The 15,386-nt window shown below is 37.0% G+C and overlaps 1 protein-coding gene across 6 annotated transcripts in view; it reads left to right on the forward strand.

Annotated features, from left to right (window-relative positions):
- The window catches only part of CADPS2 (calcium dependent secretion activator 2), a 449,680-nt gene that overhangs the window by 333,066 nt on the left and 101,228 nt on the right, over window positions 1–15,386 (forward strand). For all 6 annotated transcript variants that reach the window (XM_074367152.1, XM_074367154.1, XM_074367149.1 and 3 more), the window contains exons 14-16: window positions 1,851–1,952; window positions 11,558–11,621; window positions 14,812–14,935. In XM_074367152.1, coding sequence (XP_074223253.1) covers window positions 1,851–1,952; window positions 11,558–11,621; window positions 14,812–14,935 — 290 coding nt within the window. The remainder of the gene's footprint in view (window positions 1–1,850; window positions 1,953–11,557; window positions 11,622–14,811; window positions 14,936–15,386) is intronic.

Genomic DNA, 15,386 nt, shown 5'->3' on the forward strand with positions numbered 1-15,386 from the left:
CCACACGGCACCTGTCAGAGAGCAAGGCCAAAGGAACATGTCAGTCGTCAGAACAATAAAGATAAGTTCTTTGCTCTTTTTCATCAAGTTTTCATAGGTGTATTTAGTGAAATAACCACCTGCAAGTTTGCGGTGTGGCCTTTTAGGCTGTCTGTGTAATAATGTAATGTAGTTATAGTTTTTGCCTAAATGCCCAAATTCCCAAATTAATGATTTGTTTAGAACTCTCCAATCTCACTTTTGTGATCATTGACAGTAGTTATCCTTAGGTTACAGTCTGGGTTCTGTGCTATTATTTGCTCAATAGGAATTGACTCTGAAGTAGTATGTGAAAAAAAATCCATTATTAAATTATTATAAAACATAAGGGTTAGCTCTTAGTTCATTGTTTCATAATTTAAAACCAGACTTTCTTTTCTCCTCCCTAAAAATACTTGAAAGACCAATGTTTTGCCATTAGTTTTTCTGCAGTCAACATTCAAACTGTATTTTGATGGGTCAGAATGATGTATAATTGTAAATAATATTTTCAAAGCATAAATTCAAACAGCATGCAATTTTTTGGCATAATAAATTATTGACTCTAATTAGAAAAAAAAATTCTCAGACTTAAATGATACTTTTTTTTCTGGGAGAAAATGATGCTTTGATATGAATAAAAGGTTTTTATGTCAGCATGATTCAGGTATAACTTTAAAATTAATTGCTTTTACCCTAATTGACTAGTTTACAAGCATCAAACACACACATACATATGTATAGATGTCTGTGTGAAAAACAGTGGGAACAGCAAATCTTGTTGGGAAAGTTATTTTAAGTATCCATTTTTTAATAACCCTCATTTCTACCTGTTTTATACATGAACATTAAAAATTAGCAAGTTCAAAGATGTCTTTGAGAATTAAATTATAATATTCAGAAAAATAATAGGAGAAGAAATAATTGGTATTAAGAAATACAGAGGATTCATTTTGTTGAAATATATTTAAAGTGAATATGAGTTTTAATATATCTTTTTCTCTGTTTTAACAAGGACAGTTAAAATTCATATATTCAAAATTTTAGATGACTGCTATACCACCAAATACTTAAATTGATAGTGAATAAATTCTGAATCCCAGCTATTAGACTTATTTTATATTTTCAATCCTAATCTTAGTAAAAGAAGATATCTTTTCGGTCGCTGTTGCTACTTTTAAAAATCCTAATGAAAATTAGCCTTTATTTCATAAGCATATTTGGTTTAACACAAAACTCTTGAAGCAATAGCTGGTCTTTCTTCTCTGTATGTTTATTCAAATATTTATATTTGATTTATATTTAAACAAACCAAAAAAGAGCAGTAAACCACTACGTGTATTCAAAATTTCTATTCCTTACAACAATGAAAATTAAATCTCCAATTTCACATTAGCTTAATTTTTATTTGGAAGGGAAGCAGTTAAGACATTGTAGCTTACATTCAGCATATTTTTTATAATATTTCCATTCAGGATATTTAATTGGTCACATGTTTGGTATCACTGTAAGGCACTTCACTGACATTCTCAACGACTAGTCATTGTTTTCTGTAGATATGGAAAATATTTATTGTAACCCTTTACCTTGAAGCTTGTCAAAAAGAAAATAATTTTCTTCCATTTATTCCAGGTCAAAATATGAAGCAAGTGGCTACAAAATATCTCCAATAAATGTACACCGTAGACACAAGTAATATGTATACTGTGGACTGACAGGCATTTTCCTTAATTATTTGGCTTTTTTTTCCAGGGAAATAGAAAGATGTAAAATATATAAACGTAAATGTCCTATCACTTTAAATTACCGATTCTGATTTTTTTTTGTTCCAGGCCTGATGGAATCGGAACTGTTTCAATGGAAGAAAAAGAGAGATTTGAGGAGATAAAGGAAAGGCTGTCTTCCCTTTTAGAGAATCAGATAAGCCATTTCAGGTATATGCTCCATTGATACAAATATTTGCTTCTTAATTCACTCCATCCTCTAATACCCCTGCAAATGTTTATCAAGTCTTCCTGCTACTGCTCACGAACTACCGGTGGCTTCTCCATTGCCTATAGGGTATGATCTACATTCCTGAGCCTGTGGTCTGCTTCTCAGTCAGTTTCCATGACTCACTAGGTAGGTCCCGCTCCCCTATAATATCCATCCCACTAGTCCCGCCCCCCTGCAGTATCCATCCCACTAGGTCCCACGTCCCTACAATATCCATCCCACTAGGTCCCGCCCCCTACAACATCCATCCCTCTAGTCCCACCCCCCTACAGTATCCATCCCACTAGGTCCCACCCCCCTACAATATTCACCCCACTGAACCTCTCGCTCACCCTGTGTGTTTCCCATCCCCATGTAGCCTCTTCCCCCAGCTCTGGTGACAGTTCCTCCCCTTCTCTATCGCCGGGCAAGGAAACTCTAAAGTCCCACCTTCACAGTGGAGCCTTTCTCAGTTATTCCAACAAAAAGTGGAAAAGCTGAAGTCTTTGAGTGTTTATCATCTGTATCAGCCCTACTCACCTCTCACAGAGAAATGATACAAATGTCTTAAGTCGTTAGTTATCCCTTTACTTACATTCTGTGAGAACAAGGACCACAGTGTGTCTAGCACAGTTTCTTGCTCAGAAAAATTAAGTATTGAAAGTAAGAAACATTTGCAGGGTGAAGGATGAATATCTTGATAATATTCTTTTTTCCCTGATTGTAGTTAGCTTAATAGAACCTAATGGTTAAAAACAGAAACATGCCCTTTTTTCTGTCACTCTCATCCTCAGAGCCTATAAAATTTTTCGATGTCAGTGTGTCGTATCTTATAGCATGTCTGTCATGTTGCAGGTGTGTGATTTGGAATCATCTCGTGAACTTAAGGAAAAATAAATTCAATTAATATTCCCCCTTAGCACTTTGAAAACACTGTTATTTAGCCATGTGAACAGTGTATGGCTGCTCTGGGCCTCAGTTTCCTTATTGGTAATATGAAAAAGCTTAGACTCTGTGATTTTAAAATGGTCCTGAAGGAAGAAATTCTCATAAGATATGCTATGCATCCGTTTCCCTGCCTTAATTATTTAACTGGGGCTGGTACCACACCCTTAAGGCAAGTGAATGAGGGGGGATGTTCTTTATCATGACACCTGGGCAAGGGGGCAGTCATTTAGTGCTGGGTTTAGAAATGCCGTTCACAGAACAGTCTCACATTGGAGAATTTATTCTGCCCAAAAGGCTAATAGATTCACATTAGGATACACTATTCTCAATAACGTGACAGAGTTGAATTCTGGGTTTGGGGTTTTTGTTTTTGTGTTTGTTATTTTATTTTATTTTTAGTTTATAAACAAAATGAAAACATGAAGACTTACGTTTACAGCAGATGTTTCTGCGTTTGCCATTAAGAATACTGTCTTTTAGGTTGTGCAGAGATCCTTCAGTTTGCTGTGTATGTCGTTTAATGAAAATCAACACATAGTTTTCCTGATTTTGACATTATTGAGACAGAGCTCATAATTCTATTGAATCCCTACGGCAGTAACTGTATGTCTCCATGGTTGTTTGTAGCCGTGCTTTCATCTGCCAGTAGCAAAATCCTACCTCAAACTGGTTCAAACAAATAAATGTGCATGTTCACTTACACGCAGGTCTCAGGTAGGGTGAACTTCAAGACAGGCTGAATTTAGGAGCCAGAGCTCCATTTCTTTGTGATTCTCACATGCCTCTCCTTCTTCATGGGATGGCTTTACCCCCAGGTTGGTAGCAGGACCATAGATTTCCTTGGCCTCACATCCATACACGCCAGCATGGTGAGGGGACGGAGTAAAAGCCATCTCTTTCTGTGATTCTCTCTTTTAAGATGTAACATTTCTATAGAAGATCCTAGCGAACTACCCCTCATATCTCAGTTGCCCTAAATAGGTCACAGACCCAGTCCTGAACCGAACCCAGGGGCCACAGGAAGCCCAGGCACTAGATCCTCAGTCACTGACAAGCAGAGGGACCGCCATGACCGAGTGTTAGCCTAGCCAGAGTCATCCCGGGGGCTCCGCCCCCCACAGTGCTCCCAGCTACACAGCAGAGGCAGGGTTGTCCACATCATTTATTGTATTATAGTGTATTCCCCTCTCTTCCAGTTTTGTCTCTCTAGTTCTCTTAATAATTTCAGTAAAGATGTACTCTAGAATTCTTTTTCGTTTTATTTCTTTGATGAACTAAAGATACAAACTAAAATAAACTGGTCTAGACTTTTGGGGCTGGCTTTTATATTTTCTTCTGATGTTTACAGAGTTTGTAGAAATTTTACCAGGTTTGTTTCTCCTGAGTCCATAGAAAACTGGATAAGAAGAAATGGGATTAAAGTAAAATAGAGGAAATTTGAGGTATCCATATAGGCAAACTTAGAAAAATTTTTAAATTGTCCGTGCAGATTTTCATTAGGATTCTGCCAAATGATCTTCCTTAGCCACTTATGTTAAAATTTAGAAAGAACATAAATTACTTCTCAATTCATACTAAAGAAGTAAAGAGATTCCTATTAATAACTCTTGTATAGAAATTTATTTATTCAGGCCCAACTGTATTTCAGAAATGGATTTCAAAGACACAGATAGAGTCATAAGGCAAACTAAATTAAAAATAAATCAGGAACTTCTGGCTAAAGACTTCCTCACGGGACCTAAACAAACAGCAGAACAGTATTTTTCTAAAGACATAAATGCACAAGGACAACAAGGATTAGAGAGGAGAAAAAAATAGAAAAAAATAAGTAAAAAATGTGGAAGTCAGGTGAATGGATGGCTTCTAATTTAGCCACCCAGGAAAAACTGGATCATAAGCTGGCAGTGAGGAAAACAGAGAAGCAATCTGATTGATGTCATAAATCACCAGAATGTTTAGGAATTGCCAGTTGTAAGCCTTTCTGGAAATTAAGAGTGAAGGACGATTTGTAAGTAAATCTACTTAAAACGCACTGAGAGTCCCTAGATCTCTCTTCCAACTCAGCTGCCAGGCTGCGGCCCCTCCCCATCCCCCTTCCTGGCAGAGCACTGCAGGTTTATTCCCTGGGGAAGGTAAAATCAGAGGGTACCTGGACTGAGATGGAGGAGGGGAGGAATCATCAGCACAGTTGGAGTTAGGGATTATATGCAGAAACAGGGTGATTCAAAAAATGTTTATTCTGAAATCTGAGAAGCACAGGCTTCTTCCAGCTCACACACTTGACACCCAAAACGCTGGCAGGCAGGCAGGCTTGTACCTTCCTTGCTTAGTAGAAGTGTCTTCCCCTGGGACTCTGACTAGCCCAAGAGAAAAGACCTAAAGCTGTGGGCAGTAAAGACACCTGGTGAAGTAGCCCAGCTACACTCCCCTTCAGCCAAGACCAGAGTGTGCACATACCCACTTAGACGCGTATAGCTTCCATTTAGTTTTTTAATAACTCGCTTTTGAAAATGATCAGACAGCCAAGGTGAAGCCATCAGATGTATGAGGAAAGCACTTACTGTGGGCGGCAAGTAATACCAAAAAAGGAACTTGGGGAAAAAATAAAAATTATATGGAAAGAAGGAAATGGTGGAAGAGGTGGTGGGAATCTATTACTGATATGCTTGGGAAGGTTTGAGAAGATAGAGCATCTATAAAACAAAAACAAGATGTGTTTAAAAAAGAAAAAGAAAAAAAACCTTAGGGAACAAATAATAGCTCTTAGAAATTGATGCAAATGACACGCAACTACATACACACTGTCGAAAGATTAAGTTACTGAAACCTTCCAGAAAGTAGGGGGCAGGGAGTTGAACAGATGGAAAAATACGAGTAAAGTTGGCCCTTCATTTCCTTAGGTTCCACATCCCCTGCCAGATCAAGTGGGATGGGTTGAATCTGCAGATATACAGGGTCACCAGTACTACACTATTTTATATAAGGGACTTGAGTATCTGTGGATTTTAGTATCTGTGGGGGTCCAGGAACCCATCCCCCATGGATACTGAGGGGCAACTGTACAAGGATAGGAAAAATGAAGGATCTGCTTAGGAATTTCATCATTATGAATAATATAAATCCCAGACACAGTTAAGGTTTAAGGTAGGAAATTATCAATAAAGATATTCAAAGTAATTTTCCAGAATTAAAGGACATAAGTGTTCAGATTAAATGAGTCCTTTGGGTACCACACACAGTGGATTAAAAAAGATACTCAGAGTGCATTTTTATGAATTTTCACAATCTTGGAGATAAAAGAGAAGATCTAGAAGTACAAAGAATCATAATGGCTTCTCAACATTTATTTATTCTACAGTAACTTATTAAGTGCTTACTATGTGTCAGGCAGTGAACAAAATTTTAAAAGAGATACTTTTCTTCTGCAACTTTTATTTCAATATGAGGAACAGTACTGATCCCCAGAAAACCGTGCATCAGTGACTTCACAGTTTTGAGGAAAGATGATTTCCAGCCTAGAATACTGTGCTAGTAAATGTGTCTATTAAGCTAGACATCAAAAGATGTGCTTCCCATATTCCCTTTTTGGAAAATGCAGTTTTCCAAGACAAAGGGGAAAACAAAGAAAGAGGGAGAGTTAAGATCCCTGCAACAGGAAGTCAACATGAAAGAGGTTCTTCATAGTGGTTAGTAAAGGTGGTTAATAGAGACCCCAAAGTGGTGACTGAACCTAGAGAGGAAACAGTTCTGACCAGAGCAGTCAGAAAATTCAAGTAGACCAAACTGATAAAACACTGAGATATTTGAGCATGTTTTACCCACTTGGAATTTGCAATTGTATTAGTTGTGTTAGAGCTTGGAGCTGTACTAGATCAAGTATATAAAAAGAAATTAAAACAAAGACACATATTAATCATAAACAAAATAGTGACACATAGAAGGTAGTCAAAGTAAGAACTGTGTCTCAATTATCTAAGATATTGACATAATTAATGTAGATACTGAATTTAGGTTTAACCTCCAAAAGTCACTGCAATGAAAGGGTGGCTGGAACCAAAATTATGTTTAGGGTGGAGGAAAGTGGTCTTCAAAAAAAAAGCACCTTATGTCCAAGATGGAGTATTGGGATGATATTTATCTCCCACGTGAAATAATTTTTTAAGACAAAATATGCGGGAAAAATGCTTTTCAAGATGTTAAACGTGAGACAATGAATAGCCGTGAGTCTTGAGAGATGGGAAACGAATGAATAAGCCCTTTAATTACCCCTGCTTACTGCCAGAACAGCGTTTCCAGACCATGGTCCAGGGAAGAGGAATCTGGGTGGATCCCAGTGGACACCTGGCTTAAAGGAGACAGAACTGGGAGCCCAGGGAGAGTAAGGTAGCCAGAATTGTCAGGTCAAAGTTCTAAAGAAGAGAGAGCTCAGAGAGACCTACAAGTATTTGCTGAGGGTCCCCCGGAGTCTTTAGCTAATTACTGATCTGTGAATGGATGTGAAGAAACTAAGAACAAAGAACTGTGTGAAAGGATTACAGGGGGAAATGTCCCCAAAGCTAGCACAGGGCTGGGAGTAGTTTTAGTTTCCACTATCCAGAGTGGAAACCTTCTAATTCTTGAGCATCAGGTAGAATACACAGAGGGTTTTGCCTCAGTAGAAGAAAAAATTTAGCCCAAGAATAAGCCCTGTCATGGTCTCTCCTAATGAAGCTTAAAACCAAGATTCATATGAGTCAAACTGTGTCCAAGTAATTTAACTGCATTCCAAAACAAAGTTCAAGAATATTTAAAGGAATACAAAAGTACTCAGCCACCAATAAGGTACAATAGCAATGTCTAGCTTTCAGTCAAAAATATCTAGGGATACGAAGAAATAGTAAAATATGACCAATGAAGAGAATGTGAACAAGCAAAAGTGAAAATGGCACAGAAGATAGAATTAGTAAACAACAGTATTGCCACATGTCATATATTCAGCCTGTTAAGGGCATCGTGGAAAACCGACAACTAACATCGTATTTAATAATGAAAGACTAGACATTTTCTACCTAAGATCAAAAACAAGGCAAGACTATCTTGGTAGTGTAGTATAGAAAGTCCAGTAATAGACTCACATACCTGTGGTCAATTGATTTTCAACAAATGTACAGACAATTTGTAAAGTATATTTTATTCAACAAAATAGTGCTGGAACTACTGGATATCCAAATGTAAAATATTCACCCAGATCCACACCTCACACTTGATTCAAAACCTAACCCAAAATGGATACATCTGGAAAACAGAAAATCAGTGTTTTTTTGGACTAAGCAAAGATGCTTAAATAAAACACCAAAATCCTGATTCATAAATGGAAAAATGTTACTTTGAACTTCATCAACATTAAGAACTTTTGATCTTCCAAAGACGTTAATAATAAATATCAGAATGGAAGAAAATATTTGTGCAATACATATCCCACGAAAGACTTCTATGTAGAATGTATAAATAACTCTTAAAACTTAATAAGAAATGAAACAGCCCGATTAAAACTTTTTGACAGATATTTCATTAAAGATATAAGATGGTGAAAAGGCATATATGAGAAGATGCTCAACCTCATTACTCTATAAGGAAATACAAACTAAAACCACAGTGAGGTACTGCTACTACCTGTCTGTGTAGCTAAACTTTAAAGAGTAACACCAAACGAACAGATTTGGCATGGATGTGAAACTGGACTTCTGCTGATACTGTTCATAGAAATGTAAAACGGTACAACTCACTTGGTAAAAGAGTTTGTAGTTTTTAAAAATTTAAAAACCCAATGTAGTCCACTCTTAGGTTATTCTCGAAGAGACATGAAAGCGTATGTCCACACAGAGACGTGAATATGAATATTCATACTAGTGTTATTCATAACAGTCAAAGTATGAAAACAAGACAGATGACATCAACAAGGAATGTATAAAAAATTGTATGGGAATACTTCTGAGCAATGAAAAGGAATGAACTGTTGATACATTGCAGTAGCATGAATGAATATCAAAACAGCTATGCTGAGTGGGAGAAATCGGTCCCAAAAAAGATCATACTGTGTGACTCCTCTTACATGAAATTATGGCAAATACAAACGAATCTAAATGACAGAAAGGAAGTCAGCAGTTGCCTGGGTCCCAGGGATGGGAAGGAAATATTTGGGGGTCATGAATATGTATATGACATTGATTGTATACAGTTGTCAAAACCTATCAAGTCATACACTTTAAATATGCGCAATTCATTGTATGTCACTTCCATCTCTAAATCTTTTTTTTTTAAAGCTAAGTACTTTCCTTCCATAACAGGAAGTTAGTAAGATAATGTCTAAAGCTGGAAAATCAAGAATTTGAAATATTAGCATGTAGGTTATGGATATGACATTTAAATACCAAAAGAATCAGATAAAAGTTTAAACTTTTTTTTTTCAAGAGAAATTACTTGGGAAGGTGTTGTGGAACTGACATAAAGGACTTATGTTTTTCATAAAAATTCCCTTACGAACAGTTTCTTCTTAGACTATGTGTATATATAACTTTAATAAAAATAGATACTGTATTTACAACTTTAAAATATAAAGAAGAGAAGGAGTTTAATCATTGGACAGGTCTATACAGGCTCATTTATCTGTGTAATTAATTTACTAAAGTGAAAATCAGGGTGATTTTAATTTATTCAGATTGGGCATTAAACTTGGTTGAATTTTATTTGATCAGTGAATGCTTTCCACTTTACTCAGCTATTACCAAGGTGGCCAAGTGGTAAAAACCCAAAATATTTACCCTGAAAAGCAGGACAAAATGATTCCCTTCTTTTAAAGCTTGTTTTGTGAAGATTAATTAAGCTTCTGTGTAGTTATTTTCTGTACTTTATTGACTCAGGATTACTTGTACTCTGTAAATGTGCTGAATTATTTACACATCACGGGCAGCTAATGCTAATGCAGAACATACCCAGTGGGACCTCAGCGCCCTGAAATGCTAAATGTAATCTGGGGATCAGTAACATTCCATTCATAAAACGCGTCACCCACAGGTTAATGGAAATAAACAATAGGAAAGACAGTGGGTGGATTATGCAAATACACTGAAAAGATTTAAGCAGGGGGAGGGGACTACAAGAAACCAATTTGTGTTTTATTTAAATGTGGATTAACGTTTATGGTATACAAAATGATTAAAGTTACTTTACTAATTTGCCAATGCTCTGAAGAGCATCACTGCACAGGAAAACTATCAAAATAAATTGGTCCTGGTTTTTTTTATGTGTGGGCTTTGGGGAGGGTAAGAGAATAGAGGCAGGATTAAGTGAAGGACATTTTTAACATGAAATGATATTTGTAATTTTTTTAAATGAATTGATAAACAGTATTCAGAATAAAAGTCTGAGTGACTAGATTTATGTGACACTTAATTGCATTTCTTTGATACAAATGAAAGTATCACAAAACTAAAACCTAATCCGAATATGAATTCAACTACTGCTTTGTGAGGAAATAGTCTTTCTCTCTCTGTCTCTTTACAATGTGGTCCTGTAGAACAATTTGAGCTTAAATACATTTTATATCTGTGCTTTTTTAGGGAAACCTCTTCAAGTTACTGTGTGAAAAAAAATTTCCTTGTTCATTATGTCTTAGAAAATATGTCTGCTAAGTCCTTGGGTAATGGCAAAAGACAGAAATAAGCAGACTTTTCAAGGTTTTAGTTTAAAAGATTTCTAAGAGCTAAAAGTCAGTCCAGCGACAGCCCAGCTGCCTGTAGCACATGGGCTTGGGGCGGGGGCAGTGGTAAGGGAGGGCAGGCTTTGCTGAACCTGGTTCAATAAAGCAAAGCGCTCCGACAGGATGAAGTGGCCCTGACATCCTGTACTGAGTGGAAAGTGACCTGAAGAGGGACCCCCTTGTAAAGAGCAGTAAACCTGTCACCACCATGTGGCAAGTTATGTCTGAGGAGCCCACTCCCCCTCCCAGCTCTGACCCTGATTTCAGAACATCCCGTAACCTGCCCTCCAGTTGTTGGTGTCTATTAGGGATACGTGGAACTCAAAGTACTTTGGATAAGTGACTGCCAGCAAGAGCCGCCGAAGGTTCGCTTGTGTATGGGGGTGGGGTGGGAGCGGTGGAGAGTTAGACACCAGCACAGACAGACAGACGTCAGGTAAGGAAGTTGCTGGAAACTTGTTTTCCTAGGACCTATGTCTGTGGCTGGGCTTCTATCTCAAATCTCACCCAGATAGAGGAGGAAATGGGAGAAGAGAGCTTGAACAAGAACACCTTCAAGCAGAAATGATTAGGGAATGCATCTGAAGTTTCTCTTTACTTGTAGGACCCTGGAGATTCCTTTTTGATTGCCATATTTCTGTACACGTATTCTCAAAACTTGAGAACCTTTTTCGTCACAATTGACACCTCCCCTGTGTAAAACATTCAAATCATGGGACCAGATAAACTCCAGCAGTTAGAATGTTCCCGGGTGGGTTGATGCTCTTTGAACTGCTTTTTACTCCTCTCCAGTAATGCCAAGTAATACAAGAGAGAAATTACTGAGCATTCTCGGATATTAAATGTTTGACATTTTTGTTCCTCTTTTTTCTTTTTAAGATACTGTTTTCCCTTTGGACGACCTGAAGGTGCACTAAAAGCCACACTTTCATTACTTGAAAGGGTATGTTTGACCATTACTTTATAAATACCATTTGCGTTCTTGATGGCTGTGTGTTTTAGTTATTGAACTAGGCAGACTGTCTTATTCCTCACAAGTGCGAGGTCCTCTGGGTCTGTTGCATTTCATCAATTTCTTCTTTTGGGTCAGGGGAAGGTAATTAGGCTTATTTACCTTTTTTTTTTTTTTAATGGAAGTACTGGGGATTGAACCCAGGACCTTGTGCATGCTAAGCACGTACTCTACCACTGAGCTATACCCTCCCCCCTCCTCAATTTCTCACCTTCTCCTGCTACGTTCAGTTTCTTCTATATCCTGCTTTTTCTCTCCAGAGCCTTTTTGAAGCCTACCACTGTCATCCTTTGCTAAGTTTATGGTATCTTTTTGGTACCACCTTTTTTTCCCCTCATGAAATAGCCTTTTTTAATTTCAGTTAAGTACAGTTATCTGTTTTTCAGACTTTACAGTTGTGTTTAATTATCTCCCTGACTTATTGGTAATTCTGTCATATTTCTCATACCTCTAAGAGTTTAACATTTAATATTCACAAATGTATCATTTCTTTCATTCTAAATTTCTCTCAGAATTTATTTAAATTCAACTCATGTGTTACTTTGAATGCGTTCGGGAATTACAAAAATTGATGATTATAGAAGTCACAAAATTACGGAAATATACAAAAAGTAATAGTAAACATCCATGCGAAAAATCATTTGTTCATGGAAGTATATCCTCCACTGCTGTTTTTGTGGCAGATTATGTGTGAAAGGGAAGCGTCATCTTCATCTGTCTATAAAACTATTCACGTGCTATTTGAAAGCTAACAGTTAAGTAATGTGGACAAATCCTATTCCTTATCAGTATTAAAGAGGATATCAAAGGATCCTCTATATCTCATGATTTGATTATTCTGGTCCTGATTTGTTGCCTTCAGGCTCTTCTTGTTCATGTCGATTTATCTGCCCAAGGAATTCCAGATAATGCATTGTTTATTTGCACCTCTATGAAAAAGGGGAGACATTGTTCAGTGATTTAAGGAATTGGGGAAATGAAGACTAGAATGGCTGGCTAAAATGAGATCTTTGGATTACAGATAGGTTTCATCTATATATCCCTTTTTATCCTTGATTACTGTGAATTGTGTGGTAGAAATACTGTTGTCATAATTTTGTTTTATTAGAATTTGTATAATATTAAAAGCTGCATGTAACCCACACTTTTCAGAGTTTTCATTTCATCCTATCCATTAAGGTATCACTGATGACATAAAATCCTTAAAGGTAGCTTTGCTTTTGGAACGGCATCCCATCCTGGGTACCAAGTGCAGCCTCTGTGTGTGCTGGTTTCCGTGGCAGAGCTCCCCTCCCCTCCCCGGCAGGGAAGAGTTAGTAATAGCAGAGATGCCCTCATGCCCTGCACTGACAGGTGGCAAGATGAAGAGTGACTTTTATTCCAGTTATAGTCACTAAGCATGTTTCTTGCTGAACGAAGAGAGAAATGGTAAGAGCCATTTCTTCATTTGCATGTCTCTGTACTTACTGACATCTTTGAAAAATAAAATAAAATCTACCTGTGGATTCTTGATACTTATGATGCCTTGGAAGAACATGGGGAGGAGGCATGAAACAGAGGTTGTGTCTCCCTTTTTGCACTTGCCAGCCCTTTATCTGCACTTTGCCAGGAAAGAGAATTCAGTCCCCGCCCCCACTCCAAATGAAGCATCCTGCTTCTAATACTGTGGAATAATGCTTGATTTCTACCCTGGGCTCATCTCTGTAATAAATAGACAGATTCTAATTTTAACAGCTATTTCTATTATTTGAAAGTTTGGCACCACGGGGGAAGCTTAATAGCAAAGTTCGTGGTTCTGCATATGGAACAAAGTTCATCTTATATTTAAATTTTAGTTATAATCACATTACAAATACTAGTGCCTATTAATGCTTATATTTTTTTCACTGTAAACAGAAGGTTTTTTTGGCTATAAAGAATCTAATGTGGAGTTCTAATTAAAGGGCCAAAGGTATGTCAGTGTGTCAAAGATTTTTTCATACTAGAATATGAAGAAAAATTTAATTTGATAGGGAGGGAAGAAAATTTTTAAGCAGTAAAGTTTGCTGTTTTCAAAAGGAAATCTTGCCTGACAAAATTAAAATATGTTGTCAAGGATCACCAATGGTAGAATGATTGAATGAATTTGAAATCATAAAATCTTTAGTGCCGAGGCTGATTGAAAGAGAATGAAATAACGAAGCATGAAATGAATGTCTTCATGTTCCTTCAGTATTTTTTTCGAAGTAAAAAACTTAACAGGATCATAGTAAGAACACTTACAAAAGTAAGATTTTGCTACAGATTGTATAATTTGAATGTAAGCAGAGCAAGAAAAACCACATCAATTATATGGAAAATAGAGTTTGACTAATAGTGTAATCAAAACTTACTGTGAGCAGTTTTATTACTAGGAAAGTTTTAAGGACAATTGTCAATGAGCCATTAGAAAAGTGCTTAAATACATTATATTTTGAATTTTGGATATAATTGTTTTCTCCTCTTGCCAAGGAGGAAGGATTTTTTAAAGGAAAAAATCCAAAAACACAATTTAGGAATCCAACAGAAAGTGATCCCTTATTTTTTTTAATTTCAGAATATTTCCTTATATTTTAATATTTGATTCTTCATTCATTTCACTAAGACAGAGAAGTCCCCCCTCCCCAGCAGATCACAATGATTAAAGTTTAATTAGGGAGGGCAGAGTTCTTGATTTTTATAGAGCCCATACATGTTGCTTGTTTTAAGGGAATTTTTGTTATTGTTTTCATATATATTGCTCAAAAGATTTAAAGCTTTTAAAACAAGGACATACAAGATAAACTTTGTTTATTACTTGTTCCACGGACTGTAATCCTGATCTGAAACAGCTGCTTGAGTGGTGTTGTGGGTCCCTGGAGGAAAAGTGACAGTCACAGTGAATGGTAGCTTGGCATAGGGGAGGTTTTGATGTGCGTAAATGAGGCTTAGACAGGAAGAGCCCAGACTGGGAGATTACTTCCCAGTTGTGAAGCCCCGACTGATTGCCTCCTCCAGTGTTACCTAGGACCCTTTCCTACTAATAGGTCTAGGACAATTTGTATATTTGTTTTTAGTATTTTATGCAATTTCTCTCCCTCTCTCTCTCTCTCTCTCTCTCTAGGTTTTAATGAAAGATATTGCCACTCCCATACCAGCCGAAGAGGTGAAAAAAGTGGTCAGAAAATGTCTTGAGAAAGCTGCCTTGATCAATTACACGAGACTCACAGAATATGCCAAAATAGAAGGTCAGTGCAGTGAGCAGTTGCCCAAAGTGGCAGTGAGAGCCAGCAATGCCTATTAACTGCATTTTCTGTGAGAAGTCCTTTCCTTTCCTGAACAAACCTGTGCCATGGCAAAGGGAAATGTCTCATTAAAATCTCAGCTGGTGAACTGAAGAGCTTTTTCCTATTCATTGCTTTAATATGCCTCCTGGGACTCTGCTTGAATGAAAGACCCAGGATTCGTGCTTAAGTTGTCCTTTGTTCTTATTTTGAGTTTTGAAGAAATCAAAACGTGTTTTCATGGGTTGTATTTTTTGACATTACTGTAAGTACATCTAACGTTTAAAGTACGGGTAGTGTATTCTTTCCTGATCAGTGACAGTGTAGTATTACATAATTTTATTTTCGGTTCTGCAGTATCTCCCAGAGAAAGAGGAAACTTGTTGATTATCATGAAGGCTGAAATGAACAGATA

The sequence above is a fragment of the Camelus bactrianus genome, chromosome 7 (genome assembly GCF_048773025.1).
Source record: "Camelus bactrianus isolate YW-2024 breed Bactrian camel chromosome 7, ASM4877302v1, whole genome shotgun sequence".
NCBI lineage: Eukaryota > Metazoa > Chordata > Mammalia > Artiodactyla > Camelidae > Camelus > Camelus bactrianus.